The sequence below is a fragment of the Galeopterus variegatus genome, unplaced genomic scaffold (genome assembly GCF_000696425.1).
Source record: "Galeopterus variegatus unplaced genomic scaffold, G_variegatus-3.0.2 Scaffold528, whole genome shotgun sequence".
Lineage (NCBI taxonomy): Eukaryota > Metazoa > Chordata > Mammalia > Dermoptera > Cynocephalidae > Galeopterus > Galeopterus variegatus.
The window spans coordinates 562,051-581,482 of record NW_007726639.1 but is presented as its reverse complement, the minus strand read 5'-3'; the positions used below and the strand labels follow the sequence as shown (position 1 = coordinate 581,482).

The 19,432-nt window shown below is 38.2% G+C and overlaps 1 protein-coding gene across 1 annotated transcript in view; it reads left to right on the top strand.

Moving 5' to 3' along the window:
- The window catches only part of LOC103588160 (utrophin-like), a gene marked incomplete at its 5' end in the record, with an annotated part of 69,893 nt that overhangs the window by 47,771 nt on the left and 2,690 nt on the right, over positions 1-19,432 (top strand). The window contains 5 exons of the mRNA XM_008569780.1: positions 7,233-7,391; positions 7,899-8,139; positions 10,953-11,061; positions 12,260-12,352; positions 17,634-17,656. Of these exons, the coding sequence (XP_008568002.1) occupies positions 7,233-7,391; positions 7,899-8,139; positions 10,953-11,061; positions 12,260-12,352; positions 17,634-17,656 (625 nt within the window). The remainder of the gene's footprint in view (positions 1-7,232; positions 7,392-7,898; positions 8,140-10,952; positions 11,062-12,259; positions 12,353-17,633; positions 17,657-19,432) is intronic.

Here is a 19,432-nt window from a genome sequence, read left to right as displayed (position 1 = left end):
TGTTTTCATGGATCTTACAGGGTGGAAGGGAGACAAACGAGTGCTCCTACAGGAGAAGAACATGGTGAGGGCATTTGTGATAGACAGAATAATGGCCCTCCAAAGATGTGCACATCCTAATACCTGTAACCTATGAATATGTTACTTTACATGGCAAAAGAGACTTTGCCGATGTGATTAAGTTAAGGATCTTGACGTGGGGAGATTATATTGGATTATCCAAGTAGGCCCAGTGTAATCACAGGAAACTCTTTAAGAGGCAGGAAGGAAAATTAGCATCAGAGAAGATGTAATGATGGAAACAGAGGTCAAGTGGGAAGAGATTTGCAGGTGCCATGATGCTGGCTTTGGAAATAGAGGAATGAGGGTGGCCGCAAGGTGCCAGAAAAGGCAAGGAATCAAAATCTTCCTTATATGGAGGATTCAATTTAATAGTGTAAGAATGTATAACAATTTCAAAGAAATTGTTTGCCAGCTACTACTGGTGCATTAAAATTTTCTTAATGCATATATTAATAAATCTCATTTTGTTAAAGCCAATGGTGGAGGCTCTTTTCTCTAACAGTTTGAATTACTGTGTATACTGTGGTTCTTTTCCTGTGAATTTGCAGTAATTCTCTATTCTGGTGAGAATGCTAACAGGCAGTCTGTATTGTTAAAGTCTTACTCGGAACCCAAAATCCAGTGGTTTGATTTAAAGGTATAATATTTACTTATTTAAACTTTCCCGTTTTAATCAGTATTATTGACTTGACAAGGTGAATACGTATTACTACAATAAATACTTATCACAATAGGCTTTCAACATTTTCTCATTGCTGTCCATTTCTGACTTGGCAATAACCTTATATATGTGGCTATCTGTTTTCCACCAAGTGAAACAACTGTTTTCTAACTTACTAAAGGAGGAATCTATTGTTTAGCTAGTTTGGGGTTAAAAAAAAAAAAAAGTCTCATTCATATAGCCCAGGGTAATTGCTCCTCTCCCTGAAAGTCACCTTTATTGAGGATACTTAGGAAGAGAGGATGGGAGTACATACCACTCGTTCCCAAACTCTCTCTGTGACCAGAGTCTTCATTCGGGTTTCCCCTTCCTCTGCTGTGGGCTGCTGCTCTCTTTGCTGCGGTGCCACTGGTGGCAGCCTGAACACATGGGCTGCTTTCCCCCATGGGTGCTGTTTCCTCTACAAGCACCTTCCTGGAGTAGTGGAGAAAATGTAGGGCTGGCCTCCCCCCAGCCCCCAGGTAGCTCATTCCCTTCTTATCCCCAGATGCCATTATAGTTAGGTATACAGGTATATTCTATTTCCTTGAGAATTATAGAAAATTAAAGGGAGAAAATATTTTAAACTATTTGCAAAAAAAGTATATTTTTGTATCACTTCAGGCAGATTTCTCTCAAAGTAGGGGTGTATGACATAATAGATAACTTTTCAACTTTAGTAGTAATATGTTTAGGTGTATTAAAGAAATATTTAAGAAGCAGGTCAAATCAATGGTTTTATGGTTACTATTGTATATAATGAAACAAGTAAAAATTAGGGTATCCCGATTTAAAGTCAATTAAGGACATTTCATAGTTCATGGTATGTGGATGTGGCAGCATTTACAAGGGGGACATGAAAGTTATTGAAGTTCGTGAAATGCAGATTTAAGCACAGAGCACCCAGGACATTTAAACTATCACAGTGGAGTCTGTCCTTTTGGGTTATTATGTTTACACTTGAGTTCCTGACTCAGAAAAAAGTTTCCTTTTTCTACTCTGAGAATCTCTATCACTCAGAAAATAAAAACCATTTTTTGTCTATAGGTCTCACCCGGAATTCATACCTTCCTTTGCATTTACTAGGCTGGGTTATTTAATGTCCCTTGGGCTACTGTGAGACAGCTGGTTTTGGCCTTTGGCACTCTGGGTCCCACAGAGGAGCACAACTGTTTGTGAGATTGCCAAGTCTGAGTGTCTTCAAAGTCTGCATGTGATGGCAGATCCGCTTCCTAATTCTTGCGCTTGCAAAACAAGTTGCTGGTGGAAATTGTACTTCCCGATCCCCCGAGGACAAGCATCTGTTTCTCATCTTTACTGTAGTAGCAGGAAGTATGCAACATGCTCTAACACTCTGGCCTTTTCCTGGAAGTTTTCTAAAGCTCCAGCATTGATAGGATCATGGTACAACCCAAGAGACAGTAGACGATAGTTGTCAGGACCCCTACCAGTATGCCCAGCTTCAGCACTGGGGGTTGGCGGCTTCTCCAGACAGCCTTGGCTCTTCTGCATCATTCTCAGGTCTATGTCTTGAGGCAGCCGACATCAAGGGATTAGGAATTTTTTGTTGTCGGGAAAGATTAAGAACCAATTCAAAGCAAAAAATGGTATGTAGGCAAATTTCCACAATACTTTTTGGAATTTTTCTTTTGTGAATTCTCCACTCTCTCCCTAGGCACCTCTTGAGGTTTTTGTTATTTCTAGCTAGTTTATGAAGAATACTGTTAGGTTTCTCTTGAATAATCATAGCGATGATGCAAAATAGCACCACGTGCTCCTCCTTGATATAGAACATTCTAAAACCCAACCACTGTTCTAAGCACTTGGAGCATCTTCATTTATTTAATCCTCCTAGGAACCCTTTGAGATGATACTCTCGTTCACATGGTCTGCACCATTTTACAGATGAGTAAATGGAGGCCTTGGGAGGTTAAGGAGCTTGCCCAGGGTCACAATCAGTAAGCAGTGGAGCTGGGACTCAGAGCCAAGCAGCCAGGCCCCAGGCATGGGCACCATTGTCCCTGACACTGTGCCACCTCTGCTGAAGGAGAGAGGATTTCCAGGCGGTGTGATGAGGGGGTCAGAGGATCTGCAGGTCCATCCAGTTCTCCTGGAGGTCATCACGGTCCTTGTCCTGATCCTGCCCATTCTCCATCCATGCCCCAGCTTCACATTTGAAACCTAACTAGGTTTTCAGTTTAGAAGATTTTACAGTTCAACATCCTGCATGACTAGTGTCTTAAATTTGGCTTTGGGTGACCTCAGCCATGTGACATTTGGCAATAAAAGAAAGTTCTATGCTCTCAGGTAAGAATTTTGGGATTTGAACTTGAACTCTCTCTTTAAATTGTCCACGGCTCTCTCAGTTATTCGTGTCTTCAGAAGTACCCATCCTACCTGCAGTTGGAGCCTTTCTCTTTCCCTTAAATTGGTCTGTGGAAGCAATTCCCTGAGCCCCATAGCTTTTGTCTTCCATGAAGATGGTTAATTATTTGTTGCACCTCCATGTGTCGTGGGCAGCTACTTCTCCAGCCTAGAATAGAAACCCATCTCATGTTTTCTTACCCCATGTTGACCCAATTCTCAATGCTCCCTATTTCTCTGAAACTCCGACTCCGGAGAATTTAAAAGGGCATTAATTTTAAGGGTACTAAGTATCTTTGAAGGAAAAATTTAGCTACCACATCTCAGGAAGGGACAGGACCTAGAATGTTCCTGGCCATTGCTATCGGGATGTCTCATCCTATCATCTGCCCTTGGGTGAAACTTTTATGTGGAAGGATCAAACGGGGAGGCTGGCTGTGGTTTGCACTGGCATTGCTGTTTGTGAAGCTGAAGCCTGGAACAAAACAAAATTCTTAAAAGGAAGGAAATTATTGTTATTTTTATTTATGTCCTGTCTACTTTCGGAAATTATTGTTATTTTTATTTATGTCCTGTCTACTTTCAAAAGGTCATTGAATGAATCACAGTTCTTTTGTCATCTGATATGTACTAATTTTGCAATCTAGATAGTCTTTACTATGTGTGACTTAAACACAGTATAATTATACCAAAAGGTCATTGAATGAATCACAGTTCTTTTGTCATCTGATATGTACTAATTTTGCAATCTGGATAGTCTTTACTATGTGTGACTTAAACACAGTATAATTATATTCCATCTAATGGTATTTTGTTGGTGCAGGCCTATATTTTTTGCAACATTTTAAATTTTAGCGTGAGGCACACTATTGACATTTAATGACCCTCGTCTGGTACCTCATGCACTATCTGCATTTAAAGAGAGTGCTCTTGGTTTTTACTATATATGATTAAAAACTGAAATGTGTCTATTTTTATATTTAATTTTAGGCCTAATAATCTGTGAAAAATACTTAAGACTAAAAAATTATACGTTATAGATTTTTAAATTATTTTTGTGAAAATTGCCTTAATTCTCTTCTAGATTCCTTAACGCAGAATGTATTGATAGTGGTGATGATGATATTAATATGTTAAGCCCTATCAACTTCCCCAAAGAAAGGAATCTATGTAAATATTGACAACAAAATGCATCTCAAATCTAATTTCAACTGGTTTCACTATAGATAGTCAGTCCCCAAATCTTTAAAACAAAAATTTAGTTGGTGTTAATACTAACCATTAAATTTAATCCCTGAGGTCAGGCACTGGCATCAGTGTCCTAAAGGCATAAATAGTCTAATGGTACCTTATGAAACAGGAGATGGTCCATGCCAGGATCCATGGTCAAATCATGGCTGTGAAATTGTCCAGGTAGCTTATGGGACCCAAGTTTTCTTTTATGTCTTGTTGTTCTTATATAACTTCTTTTTTTTAACTTTTATATTTTCAGTCTTCATTATTTCTTTTTACTATTATTATAGGTATTATATAATTAATATTTTAACCAATATGAGAATCAGTTAGCTCTTATTTATTGTAACCACTGAGATTACCATCTGCTTTTGTTCTATTTTGCATTATCTTTCCTTGTTCTTTTTTTCTTTTGCCATATGGGTAAAGTGCTTCTCCTGTACAGATGAATGATCTGGCTGGTCATATGAATGGCTGGGTTAGGATTCAAGACATTGCTTTATTGTATTTGGACGTTTAATATTATGGAGAGTGGGAGACTAAATCTTTTTCTTCCTTTGCAAATGATTTATTGTTTTGTTTTGATTTCTAGCTGACTGCTTGTGATGCTTTATCCTTAAAAATAGAAATTTTGCTGGGATATAAACGAATGTTTTCCTTTTGTTTATTTTTTTGGGGTACTTGGTCTTTTTAGTTTCTACACTCAGATCTTTTTCAGCCTGAGAAATATTTACGAAATGTTCTGCTGTACTCTTATTTTGCTATTACCTTATTTTATATCTACTATACCTTTATACTTTGTTCATTTGTCCTGTCCATTTGTTGGATCTGTACTTTTTATCTTTTATTGCCTCTCTCTCCACATGCACTGGGTGATGTACCTCCAGGCATCACTTGTGATCCATAGCAGCTAATAGGTGTTCCAGTCTGCTGCTCCATAGCCTGTAGCCTAGCCTGCTTTGGACTCTTCGGAATGCAGTCAGGCTTAGGGTGTTGGCCATTTACTTCCTATCAGGAAAATACCCCCCATCTCCCTGCCCAATTTCTGTTTGATTTAATTACATGGGCAAACTAGGAGCTTTTGGATCTGCTTTCAAATGCTGCTCCTTGCGTTGGTACAGTACCCAACCTCTCCTCTTCTCCTCATCCTGCTGAACTTAGGAGCAAGCATGGATGGAATTCTACAGGCTCCTTCTTTTATTTCCCAGTGATGCTGCATTTTCTCAGGAAAGGGAATCAAAGGATGATGCCATAGCTTACTCCATCGTATTCCTTATTTCCAGTTTCTAAGTGGGTTGTAAATGCATTAGATAAAAGCAAGAAGGTGAGGATAGGTATTTATGTTTATACTGTGATCTAAAGCAAAGTGTATGACCTTTCTTTTATATGTATATACACACGTATATATACATATCTATGTGTATGTATATCTAGAGAGAGGGAGGGGGAGGGAAAGAAGAGGGGAAGTTGTATTGATAAAGAAAACCAAAAGAATCTACAAGTGTTGCATCTGAACCTGCACTTTGGCTGTTTGGCCGCGTGACACCATAGGACTCATTTTCCTCATGTGCTTCATCATCTCTCTCTGATCTCAGTACTCAGGACACACATTTTCTAAGAATTCTTTGTCAGAGTAAACTGCAGTAATGCAGAGTTGGATTTTCAAATCAGACTCATGACAGTGAGAGCTCCTGCCTAGTATCAAGCATTATGAATCAGCTCAAGGGCACAAGTCATCATGAGGCCTGGGTGAAGCCAAGAGAGGTCCAGGGCTGCCAGTGCCATGCACCAGGTTCTTTCTGGCTGCATTAAGATGTGCTCTGACCCCAGAGCAACAGAACAGGTCTCTAGGGGATATTTGCAGGCAGATCACTTTTCACAGAAGAGAGCTGCTTCAGTTATGGGATTGCTCGTTTTATGCTCTGGCAGTGATGTTTTTCTGATGCCCTGTCTTATAAATCCAGAGATTCCAGGATTTGATTTCAAAAAGCCACCAAAACAGACCAGATGCAATCTGCTAAAGGTATTCCGTAGCAGGACTTTCTGCTATGTTGAGCCAGGAGATCTGGTATCTTCACATTTACAAGGAGATCTAACTGGATCTCCCTCCTAAAGGAAGAGAAGGGATTCCAGGAAATGCCTGCTAGTAAACATTTCCTTCCCCAAATCATATCAGCTTTGTCTACATTGTTATGCTCCAGCTTATGTCAATCATGAGATTTGACCACATTATTATGTGTCTAGTTCACTGAACACGTAGTTAGAAAAATGGGAGAAGCCAAATGAATTAAATGTACTTTCTTATTTTAATGCTGAATGATTGATCCTAAACATAGCCTGCCGATAATATCAAGTAAAATATCTGCAGATATTTTATAAATATCTATCATTATAATTTGTGCTGAGTTATTTAAATAAAAGAACATAAGGAGTATAAACCTCATCCTGTGGGTTACAAATCATTTCAAAATTGCTTTCAACCAAATGCTAAAAACAGTGAAATCAGCTTATTCTTACTTTAACAGTCTTTTGATCTACTTGCTTGGCATTCAGTGATAGATTTTGCCTATAATTATCTTCTACATTAACTGTTTAAATGCTGTGCCTTATTTTTATTTCCTCTGTTGAGTAACATATCTCTTCTGAGGTTTGTGAGATACAGCTGTCAGACTAAGGCAAAGCACAAAGTGTTGGTGTATACAATACACAGGCACAGTTAGATGAGTATTTTCATAGTGTCTTGAAAGGGAGGTCATGAAGACACTGAGATCTAAGGCAAATCGGCCTAGCCACCATCTTGGTCATCCTCATTTCCACTTCTTTATTACCTTCCAGACGTGAGCCTCTATGTCTGTTTCCTTTGTCACTCTAGGGAAGACGAGCATGCCCTCATCCAGCAATACTGCCAGACACTGGGAGGGGAGTCCCCGGTGAGCCAGCCACAGAGTCCAGCTCAGATCCTGAAGTCAGTCGAAAGGGAAGAACGTGGAGAACTGGAGCGGATCATTGCTGACTTGGAGGAAGAGCAAAGGTGTGCTATGCCTGCGAGAAGAAAATAGGAGGGGAGTCCCCGGTGAGCCAGCCACAGAGTCCAGCTCAGATCCTGAAGTCAGTCGAAAGAGAAGAACGTGGAGAACTGGAGCGGATCATTGCTGACTTGGAGGAAGAGCAAAGGTGTGCTATGCCTGCGAGAAGAAAATATGCCATCCTTTCTTTTACACGAAGTTCCACGTGGCCCCAACCCATTCTCTTTTCAGAACTGTTGTCCAGGAAGTCACAGCAGAGTCAAAGTTGTAGAGAATATTAACAAGCTGGGGTGCTGGCTGCATATATGGCAGCATCTGGGGCTTCTGTGATGATGTCTGTTAGAACACTTGCTAAAGCTACAGTTTTATTCATGTTTGCTCGTCATCCCCTTAATACATGTTTTTACATAAGTAGAAATAGTAGCACAAGCTAAATTTAGAGCTCATAGACAATTTTGGAGAGCAGACAACATACACAGTAGTTAATTCCCTTTTTTCCTTTTGTCTATTAGAAACCTGCAGGTGGAATATGAGCAACTGAAGGAGCAGCACCTGAGAAGGGGGCTCCCTGTGGGTTCGCCTCCAGACTCCATCGTGTCTCCTCATCACACGTCAGAGGATTCAGAACTTATAGCAGAAGCAAAACTGCTCAGGCAGCACAAAGGTCGGCTGGAGGCTAGGATGCAGATTTTAGAAGATCACAATAAGCAGCTGGAATCTCAGCTCCATCGCCTTCGACAGCTGTTGGAGCAGGTAGGCTGTGCAGAATTTAGTGTCCCACCTCCTGGGGGCTTGGTCCTGGTATCCGTGGAGGTAGTGGGGTCCACTTTCAATTTCTCACCTCCATAGTTAATTTCAACTGGCTTAGAAATCCTTTTTTACCTGTAAGCATTAAGCTCTCACTGGGACAAAAAATGTGTTTGACCAGCTTATGACAGAATTTTCCATTCTCCTTTAACACTGAAATCTATCTCGGGTCTGAATAGTTTGAGGAAAAAGATCTGTGATGTATGTCTGCCTAAATTACATATGGGAAGCATCTGTGGAGATTAAGAGATACCAAGTAACCTGAAATCTGCATTCTAGAGATTTCTTCCAGTGAGCCAAAAATGCTTACTCTAGAAATCATTATTTTCTATTTTCAAGAAATTGAGTAACCAATGGTTATTAATTTACTACTATTATTTCCTAATACTGGGCCATGTTTTATGGCAGTTGTTTGCAAACTTTCCTGAAGGTAAGAAATACAGTTTCCATTATGATGAATACATGCATGTACGATAAATACAAAGTAATACTTTCCTTTATAGAGAAATGCCATCTCTTATTTTCTGTTCTTTTTCCTTCCTTCCCCCCTTCCATTTTTATTCTCGCTGTTTTTCTTTCTTAATTCTGGTCAGAACCTACTAAATTGATTTCATAATTCATCAATGGATAATAGCTTGCAATTTTTGAAAAACGTTGTTCTTTGGGATATAAAATAAGCATTGGATGGGCTTTCTGCCTTTGTGGTGCCTTCAATCTTGTTATAGACCATAACGAGATAGTATCATATACAACAAGATAGTATCATAAATAAAGACAGAACACATTGTAGAGAATTAAGTATTTGATTACAAATAGCAGTTAAAGAATACGAGCCATGTCACACAACTAGTAACAAGGAAGCCTTTACACTAGGTGCATATAGTGCAGATTCCCACCAAGGGGGCCAGAAACTCCTTTCTCTTGAAGAATCCCTGACATCAACATTCATGTCATCTTTTGCCCTTTTCTCTAGTCTGCCATGTGGGGCCCCTAGGCAGTATAATAGGAATGCCTTTCTGCAGAAATAATTTATTGCATCAAAGCAGAAACCACTTTCTTGCCAATATTTTCTCAAATTTAAGAAAACCATCTTTTCCCAGTTTTAATTAAACAGTGTCTTTTTAATTGTCAGAATCATTCAAAACAGTAACTAATACTTCTGCATTACTTATATAGTGGGCCATAGGTCTCTTCTTATAGTTTGAGTATATGCTTTTCTCTATGTCTATCACTAATTCAGAATTTGTCTTGTGGGAGGTTTCTTCCAGGACCTCTGAATTCTGCATCTTTAGAAAATAATACTTCTCCAGGAAATATAGTGGGCCATAGGTCTCTTCTTATAGTTTGAGTATATGCTTTTCTCTATGTCTATCACTGATTCAGAATTTGTCTTGTGGGAGGTTTCTTCCAGGACCTCTGAATTCTGCATCTTTAGAAAATAATACTTCTCCAGGAAAGACCCCAAGGCCTGGCTTTCTGTTAAGCTCTGTAGAATATTTGATTCTTAACTCAGTGCCAGTCACATAAATTGGAAAAGTACATTGTAGTGAATTTGAAGTTTCTAAGTGGTGCCCATGTAAGGGACACATTTTTCTCTTTCAGTCTCTTATTTAGAATATGAAGTGTTAGTGTTAACAACTTAGGGCATAGATAGGATCATCGCAGAATGAAAACTGTGCTCCAAACCTTTGTTTGCTGTAGCTTGTGCATGCTCTTAGGAGAACTAAAGCTCTTCTGCTCACCCTCACCTCCTCCCACTCCCTCTGTCCCATTAGATGGAGCTGCATAATGGCTCCTGAGCCCTTGGATTTGTGCAGTAATGCTTTTAGAGATAACGGATACCTAAATGGCTCTGCATATCCCAGACTGTAGTAGAGCTCTTATCTCTTAACCGTTTAGCATGAATGCCAGAAGTAGATAGAAAATTCAACTCTGATAGTAAAAACTGACAAAACTACCAAACTTCAGCTCGTATAGATTTAATGGAAAAATTCTCATCCAAAAAATTGTAACTTCTGCATTCCCTATACAGTGGATCACACTTTCTAATTTGACTATATACTTGTAAACATATCCATCACCATTTCAAAGATTTGTGTGAGTGCATTTACGAAGTGTTTACTAGGTGTCAGACTGTTCTGATCGCTTTAGAAATAGTAATTTGTCACCCCCCTCACAAAACCCAATGGCACAGGCACTATTATTACCATCCTCATTTTACAAATAAAGAATCTGAGGCATAGAAGATTATATAATTTGCCCAAAATTACACAGCTTCCGAGTGACGGTGTTGGAAACGGAATCCCAGCCACCTGAATCCAAAATCATGCTCTTAACTACACTCTCCAATATTGTCTTTGAATATGAACTGATTTTGAAACTGCATAAATTTACTGTATTAGAAGCCCAATGCTAATTTTTTGAAGATGAATAAGATACATTCCTAATTCACTTTGTTGACATTAAAATAGAGAGAGAGAAATTGTGGGATGAAAATGGCACTGACAAATAAATCTTGCAGTAAAAACCAAGAGAGTTCGTCAAGGTGCCGAAACAGAAAGGGAAGGACCACTTGTGCACCGGTGTAGTACTGGGGCTCCCACCCAACTGATGCTCAAGTGTATTTGAAAATGCCTAATGACAAAGAGCCCTGCATGATTTAATTACCTATGATGAGGGAAGGAAAGTTAAAGAGAAACTATTTTCCTTAATGTTTTTAAAAATTCTTTCTCTGCTTTAACCTCTGAATGTGATTCCAGCCTGAATCTGATCCCCGGATCAATGGCGTCTCCCCCTGGGTTTCACCTCAGCATTCTGCACTGAGCTCCTCGCTGGATCCGGACCCCGGTCCACAGCTCCACCAGGCAGGTGGGTGTCCCCAAGCTGACTCTGACCAGTCAGTTTTGTGCTTTACCATTTATTTGTCTTTCCTTTTAAATAGCATTCTTACACACTGGTGCCTTTTAGCATAAAAGAGTTTTGTATTCTCTTTTGTCTTAGATGAATGCAAATCCATTTTAGCAATATCTAAAAAGCAAACGTTTTAGGATAATAAGCTATAATACACTCACTTATATGATGTGTAGTAGTTGACTGAGTTTTGGTGAAAGATGAGAAGAGGGCTCTTTCCTTTTGAATGAGCAAGAAATTCAATTTTTATTTGCTTTGACCATGATTCTTTTTTAGTACATTTTCTGTCTCTAAAATTTCACACTTGTGCATATTCAGAACATAATACTGAAGAATATTGTGCCAAACATTACAATTTTCTCTGCCTGGGCCTGGGAACTCGTTTATTTACTTTTCCCCATCCTAGTCCCTGTAGATCCTGCCCTGTCTGTCCCATCTGAGGTCTCACCTAGCCTGTCATGGGCCAGAATAGCGACCTGTCACTGGTGCTAGGACTGACTCTGTAAACTAGGCATTCAGGAATGATGTTTTATTATCAATGAAATTCAAGTTCTAAAGTTCTACGGAGGACCACAGACTGTAAACAAGTTAATTTGTTTGTGGAGTATCTTTTGGTACATTAATTAGAAGAAAAATTAAAATACAAATATTTTAATTTTTTTAAATAAGAGAATTATTTTGATTATCTATTGTTAACTAAAAAACACATCATAGTAAAAAGTATCTTATGAGATACTTTTGTGGCAGGATAAGCCATGCTATGCTAAAGACTACAAAAAGAAAGAAGGGAGGAAAAAGAAATTGGTAGAATATTTTTCTTGTAGGAAAAAAATACTTGTGAAGCAAAATAATGGATTTCTAACAAATACATTGAAATAATATGATTATATTACTTATATTTCAGTCTTGTATTTTTCCCTGGTGCGTGGATTCTTTCTACACAAACATCTGGTACATTTTAAGTATATAAGTTTATGTTACCAACAAATTAATAAAAAAATGTTTTTGATATTTCTCCTTAAAATTGTCCTCTGCAATGAGAACTCTTTTCACATTGATGTTTAGAAGCTGGTAGTAGTGTTTTCTTTTGAAGTTGGGTGTTGGTGAAGCCTAGACATTAATTTAGAAGGTCTGTTCTTTTTCTGTGCTGTCACAGGAGGAGAGGATGTTCTGGCCCCGCCTCATGACACCAACACGGATCTCACGGATGTCATGGAGCAGATCAACACCACGTTCCCATCTTGCTGCCGTAAGTCTCAAAGCCCATAATGCCATCACCAGGCTTCTTCCTTCCCTTTCTCTTTTTTCTGAATGTGGCCTTTTGTTTTCTTTGGTGGGGTAATGAAAACCGATATTAAAACAGGATTGGATAGTATTTGAAAATAAGGCAAACGTTATATATGTTGACAAAGAAAATAAAGCTCAATCTAGGTACCATCACATCATGAGGTGCAGTGACAGCGTGATCTCACTGTTTGAGATTTTTCAATATGCCTTAGGAGTGATAAAGTGAAGACAAATCAAATAGTAAGTCTGATTTTAATGTTGACAAAGAAAATAAAGCTCAATCTAGGTACCATCACATCATGAGGTGCAGTGACAGCATGATCTCACTGTTTGAGATTTTTCAATATGCCTTAGGAGTGATAAAGTGAAGACAAATCAAATAGTAAGTCTGATTTTTAGAGGAAATTATCCTCTTCAATGCAAGCTATCATCAGACACGTGTATTACTTCAAAGAAGAGCTTTTAGTGGCATGCCAAAGAAGGCATGAAAATAGCCTTTCTAATGTAATTCCTTCTCTTTTCTTTAGACAGTGTTCTCTGATGTCATCAGATTCTGGTGCGGAAAGGGTTTATTTTCAGATTTTCCTTTTCCTTTTTTTTTTTTTTCTCCTGCAGATTTCTTTTCGTACAGAATTAAATAGTCATTGTGTAAAGGTCCAACAATTTAAGGCATCACGGATTATGACCCTATGAATTTTTCCACATGAACAACCAAGAGCCAGAAAATAACCAATAATAACAGTTCAAATCCCAAGGGAAATTATATAATGATTCTTACTTATTGATTTTTCCAAATGTTTTGGCTCACGCATCTTACCACCTTACAGTTTCTGCTGAGCTCTCTCACCTGAAACACTTTGGCTGTTTCAAACAGAAACAGTTTACTTTTATATACATACCCATACTACTTGATGCTACAATTACATTTTAAATAATCTTTTTTAAAAAAATACAGTTATTTATAATTTGGGGATGATTTCCTTTCAAGTTACTTTTATATACATACCCATACTACTTGATGCTACAATTACATTTTAAATAATCTTTTTTTAAAAAATACAGTTATTTATAATTTGGGGATGATTTCCTTTCAAGTTAATTTTAAATTTACGCAGTCACTAAACTAAGATTTTATATTAAGCATAGACTCTCATTTCATCCTTTTCTGTCATCTCCCCAGAAAATACCACCATAAATGAGGAAAAGATAATGTCAGTTATCAAGAATATAAATAAATAAGATGTATTGACTTCATTTAAGAAAGTTATTCTTCATTTTATACCACTCTACAGTTCACAAAATGCCATCATTAGCAGAAAGTGACCTATCCCTTCCCAAATCCCCTCCCTGTCTCCCAGATTTCTATTATCTTTTAATTCTATTTTTCCACAAACTTTATGAAGTACCTTGTATTTGCAAATCTGTCATTTTCCAGGTTTTTATTTGTGGTGCTTCTATTCTGCTTCTCAAAGTTTGCCAAATCATATTTACTATATGTCAGTCCACACTCACCCCCCCAGGCAAACACAGACACACGCCTGTGCACACATGGACACACTTTTGGCTCTGTAGAATCTCACAAAAGTTCAAGAGGATCAGTCAATGTCCACATGCTATTAGATTGTTGCTTATTTTCTAGGCTCAGTAACCACTATAGAAGTAATGGATGAACAGATTAAATGTTTTACCTTCATTATAATACAAGGTTGAGTTTTTTTTTTTTAGAGGTTTGGTTCTGAGTTGTCTGTTACATAATGGCTAGATAAAACCTCATCATAGTCTTTATAAGCCAGAGTTTCAAAATTAAATTTCTAAATAAAATCACGTTTTAGTTCTGCTTATACCTAAATATGTTAATAATTAGTTAAGAACAAATTCTGTAAATCAAAGCCAGTTTAGAAGTTTTTATTTAAATGTCATGGTGGACATTTTCAATTTAAAAGTCAGTTGGCAGTGACAGCCAGGATGGGAAATATGTTTAAGTAAAGGCCTTGCAATGAATATAAAATGTATAATTTTCATATTAAAAATTTTATGCTAAAAATTCATGATTTTTTTACAAGTTCCATTTTTAAAGTACTTACTCTTAAATCTTTCTCAAGGTATATTTTGATATCTAGATTTGTAAAAGATTGATCTGTGTTATGTTTTAAGACAGAATATAATTAAAATTAATAGAGCAAAAAAGGAATCTTAAGAGATAAATGTGTTCATGTTATGTTATGATCTCCCTTCAAAGGCAAGTGCAGAATTCCTATTGGATGGGAATCTTATTAGCTATTTGTAGGTATTGGTTCCTGAGAAGGTTATGTGTCTTCAATGCTGCCCACATCCCAGAGGTTAAACCTCTTCTTTGCTTTGGTTCCTCTTTGCCTGTATCATTCTCAGGGTTGGAGGTAGTTTTATGGAGCCCTGAGATTCTTCAATGAGAAACTGGCTCCACATTCTCACAGTCATAAGTTTGCACATCCGCAAATATTTGTAATATTTATAGTTTTCTATGAATAAGTATTACTAGCTGTGTGTTATTTTGGTGAATTCAAGTTCATCCCATGTAAGAAATGATGAATAGTGTATTTTACAGTCCTTTAAAATTTAGATATTATTTTTGGCTTCTGAAATTTCGGTTATTAGTTTGGGTTTAGTTTACTGTTCTTGGTATTTATATTAGTATTTTGCTTTAACATAAAATATCTAAGACAGGGACAGCTTTCTATAAAAATAAAGGCTTAGCTGACTTATTTATAAAGTTGGTATATATTTTTAAATTCTGCCTAAAGTTATTAAACCTTTTAAAAATTGATGCAGAATAGAAATCAGTATGTACCATAGACTCGGTGCCCAATACGTGTTTCTGAATAGAGTGAATGAATGAATGAGTGATTACTAACTGAGAACGTTTAATTGTTGAAGTTTTTCTAGATAGTACTCAGAAGGTTCTGTAGGATGCATTTGCTTTATTGTCCCTTTTATATTGCTAAGCCAGCAAATATTTTAATAAGCCTTCGTAATTCCCGAAGCTTACTGACCACCTTTGGAGGATTTATCTAAACAAATCGGATTGACACCCTCCCAATGCCAAGCCAATCCCTTGGGCCCCTGTAACTAAAGAGAGCTTTAAAATTGCTTGTCACCAGCATACAATGAATTGATCTGCGTGTTAATCTTGACTTTTGATCCTTGGTGGATTAAAAATTAGCATGGCCCAAAATGAATTTCCACTCCTGGCAATCTTGCAATTAAAATGAAACTATGTATTCATAAATCCTAATTGAATGAATTGCTCACTTTAACATGACATTTTTAAAAACTGCGTCTACACAGTGTTGCGCATACACTTTAAAATTCCTTCAATCTGAATTAATATCCCAGTTGGTCCTTATAGCATCCTTGAATTATGGCCTTTTAAAGTCTTTTTAAAAATTATTTACACTGCGTTTCAGAGCAGAGAGGTAGGCATTTCCATCTCTTCCTGGCAAAGAGTTAATGAAAGGAATTTAATTGTGCTGCTTGATAACTAGTGTACATACTAAAATCTCCACTGACTGCTGTAACTACTTCTTCTTTAGTATAAAATTTTTTGTCACTTTTTTCATTTATGTCCTTTGAATGTACGGGATACTGGTAGTAAACTGAATAATTTTTGGTGATAGACCAACAAATGCTTTTAAAATTATTTTTGACCCACAGGCATATTTTCACCGTGAATTGCCTATGTTTGTTAAGCTTGAATGACATTCATCAAAAACTGACAACCTACTAAAATGGAATGATTTCCTGATTTCCTTTTAAAATATATTTGTATGATTTATTTAGGGGAGTACCCATAGCCTTTTATTTGATCAAAAGCCGTAGAGTTATAAGTATTGTTTTGAAGCAAAATGGATTAGACTTCTGTCTAAGGTTTAGCTATTTATTATATTGGTTACTTACAAGAAGAGCATAACTCTGCCTCTTTTAGAAAGAGTATGTAAACTAAAGGTGTAGTTAATAATAATTAATCTCAGCTGGCCCCCCAGGTGTATCTCACATATGTGTGAAGGTCTATCATTTTTCTCTGGTGCAACTTATATGCCTGGTAGGAAAAGGCTTCTTTTAGTCTGATCCTACCTCCAACTATTGGGGCTCACACTTTTCCTTCAGGCATCACAGGAAGTTCACCCTTCACGCCTGATTTTTTTTTCTCACAAAGCTACTGGCACTCAGCGTGTGGTCACTGATGTCTTTTTTTTTTTTTTCCTAAGCATAGAAAAACTTTTTTTCTCACAAAGCTACTGGCACTCAGCGTGTGGTCACTGATGTCTTTTTTTTTTTTTTTTTCCTAAGCATAGAAAAACGAGAGATGGAAGGGTTGCAACATGCTAGATGACTAGGAGAAATTCTTATTTGACCGAGAACAGATGTTGCCTTTATTAGGGAAGCAGATCTTCTCTTTTTTTACCTCTGTATTGAGCATGAGATGATTTTGCAGAGAAAGCAGGGGTGACAAAACAGAAGCCTTGGAGAAGCCATTTGGTATTAGCCACCCTTGTAAAGCCTGCCAGATCATTTTCACAGTCATGGGCTCTGGAATAAGGAAGAGATTGAACTGCTGGGGGCAAAGGCAAAATATACTCCATATTCCAGCCATTCCAATGCTTCTAACTGGGTTCATCCAAGGTACTATCATTAGCCCAGTGTCTAGAAGTCTGCAGAGAACCAGACCAGACTTTTCCTTGAGGCAAGCACTTGGCCATTATCTAACCTGGCCTTCGGGGAAAAGGCAGACCAAGGGTGGCAGAAACCAAAGACTCATACTCCTAATGGCCCCTTGGCCAGAATTTGTACTATTTGGCAAAGTAAACAGAACTTGCTCTGTTCTGAAACATAAACCAAATACATGGCATGATTGAAATAGGAAATTTTCAGATGTTTTGCAAAACTAAGTGCTCACTGAATGCTTTAGTGTGTACTTATTTGAGAGAGCCAGAGTATGTTTTACATATTTTTTGTGGAATTTTTGTCTTAAATCACATGGCATATGAGAAACTAACTGGGAAAACTAGCCCTTGTTGAAGCATTTAGCCGGGGGTTGGTGGGGAAGGGTGCAAAAAAGACTTTTTCTAATTTTCCTGTTAGCATCCATTTAACAGCTGGGCTATTCCTACTCAGAGTGGTACATTCTACAAATCTCCATGCCTGAAAGCTGGCACAAGCAAAGTAACAGTACTCCCTTTAATTAATATCTTTTTTTTTTCTTTCAGCAAATGTCCCCAGCAGGCCACAGGTAAGAGTTAATGGGTTGATTGGCTCAATCATTACTGATTGCAACCTAAAGTAGATTAGCTAGTACTGATTTTAGTCCTACTTTATTCTCCACATAAATAAGTAAACTTGCTTGTCACTTAAGTGTTCAGTGATTCCATCTGACAGTTCATCAGTCTGGGGGCCCAGGGACTGGAACGAGGGGCTCCCAAGCCACATTCTTCCAGATACCAAAAATACCATGTGTTTGATCTTCTGTGTTCTAACAACTTTTTAACAGCTTCTTATGTACTATATAAAGTCACCCTGGATAGATTTGGCTGCCCACTGTTCTCCCAAATGTCTGCTTACCGTAACTATCATAGAACATTGACTTAAAAAAAAGTGACTGGTACTACAAAGATGTTTTTGTTACTTTGAGATGGAAAGGGTTTCAATTTTTCATTTACTGATTTGCTCAGAATTATTGGCAGCTATAGCCTTATGCCTTTCAGTATTTTCCTTATCAGGTACTCATAGTAATAATGTGCCACAAGGCCACAGTAGATCTTTGAGGAACATTTTCTTTCCTGAACTTGTTTATTAATATTTTTGAAACAGTGAACCTATGTTATTGTCGTATTGGCAAGAGGGGCTGGGATCTTTTCTGGAAGACCAGTGGTTGTCCTCTTCTGATTGCTTATGTTGTCTTTGTGAATTGGAAGCTGGGAACTTCAGTAGGGAGTGAGGTTGGAGTGGGGGGTGTCACACCCACTCTCCTGCTTGGAGAACAGGAGAGCAGAGGGACCAGCATTAAAAGCCACCACTTAAGGTACCACTCATGAATTTAACATGAGGCCAGTCTGCAGTGCTGTGTGTTGCCTTCCAGCAACATTCAAGTTCATGAGCACAGGCACCAGAGTGGATTGAGAACCACATTTAACCAAAGTTGAAGTTGTGGCTTGGCCAAGTGAGTACAAAGCATCAAGGAAAGAAGCAAAGAAGTGATTATAATGATTGAACTAGACCCTTAAGGTCAGTAGCAAGAGAAATGAGGAAATGTCTGGTGTGGGAGACAGAAAACAGAGGGGAGAATCAAGGGAGTATAGTACAAAGGATGGGTGAAGTTGGGGTCCTAGCGGAAGTAAGCTGAAAAGATAGAGGTGGTTTTCAGAAGGTGGGATGATTGAAAGTGAACTTTTGGTGGGGTTGCAAGGGTCCATATTGCTAATTGTCCATACTGGATCTTAGAGTGAGCAGCTAAGAAGGGTGGAGGATGGGGTAGTTGGAGATGAGGGTCAAAAAATCTCAAAGAACCCAGAGGGTTAGAAGAATCATCTGTGTGAGTGTTGAAATTATCAAGGTTTAAAAATAGCTTTGATGTGGATGACATCGAGCCATTTCTTCTTTAAGTGAGAGAACATGACCCAAGGGGTCAGTGGATGAATGCATAATAGGTTGGGATAATCTGATAACATGAGATTCACAGTGGGGTGTTTTTAGGAAGAGAAAGAAGATTCCCTGAAAGCCTCAAGGAGGACCTAGGAAGAAACTCAGGCAGTGTGTGAGGAGAATGGGAGAAAAAAGTTATATGGGAGAGGGTTATGGGAGAAGCTGTGTCTTTGGGGAGATTTGGATATTGATTAGAGCAACGAAGTGAAGGCAGCAGTTTGAGAGGAGTTTGGGAATATGGGTTTTGCTGATGACAGACCATGTGATTCAGCGGGCACGGGAGGAAGGGTTTCAAGAACTAGGAAGATGGGGCCGGCCCGGTGGCGCACTGCTACAGTGCGCCGCTTGAGAGTGTGGCGGCGCTCCC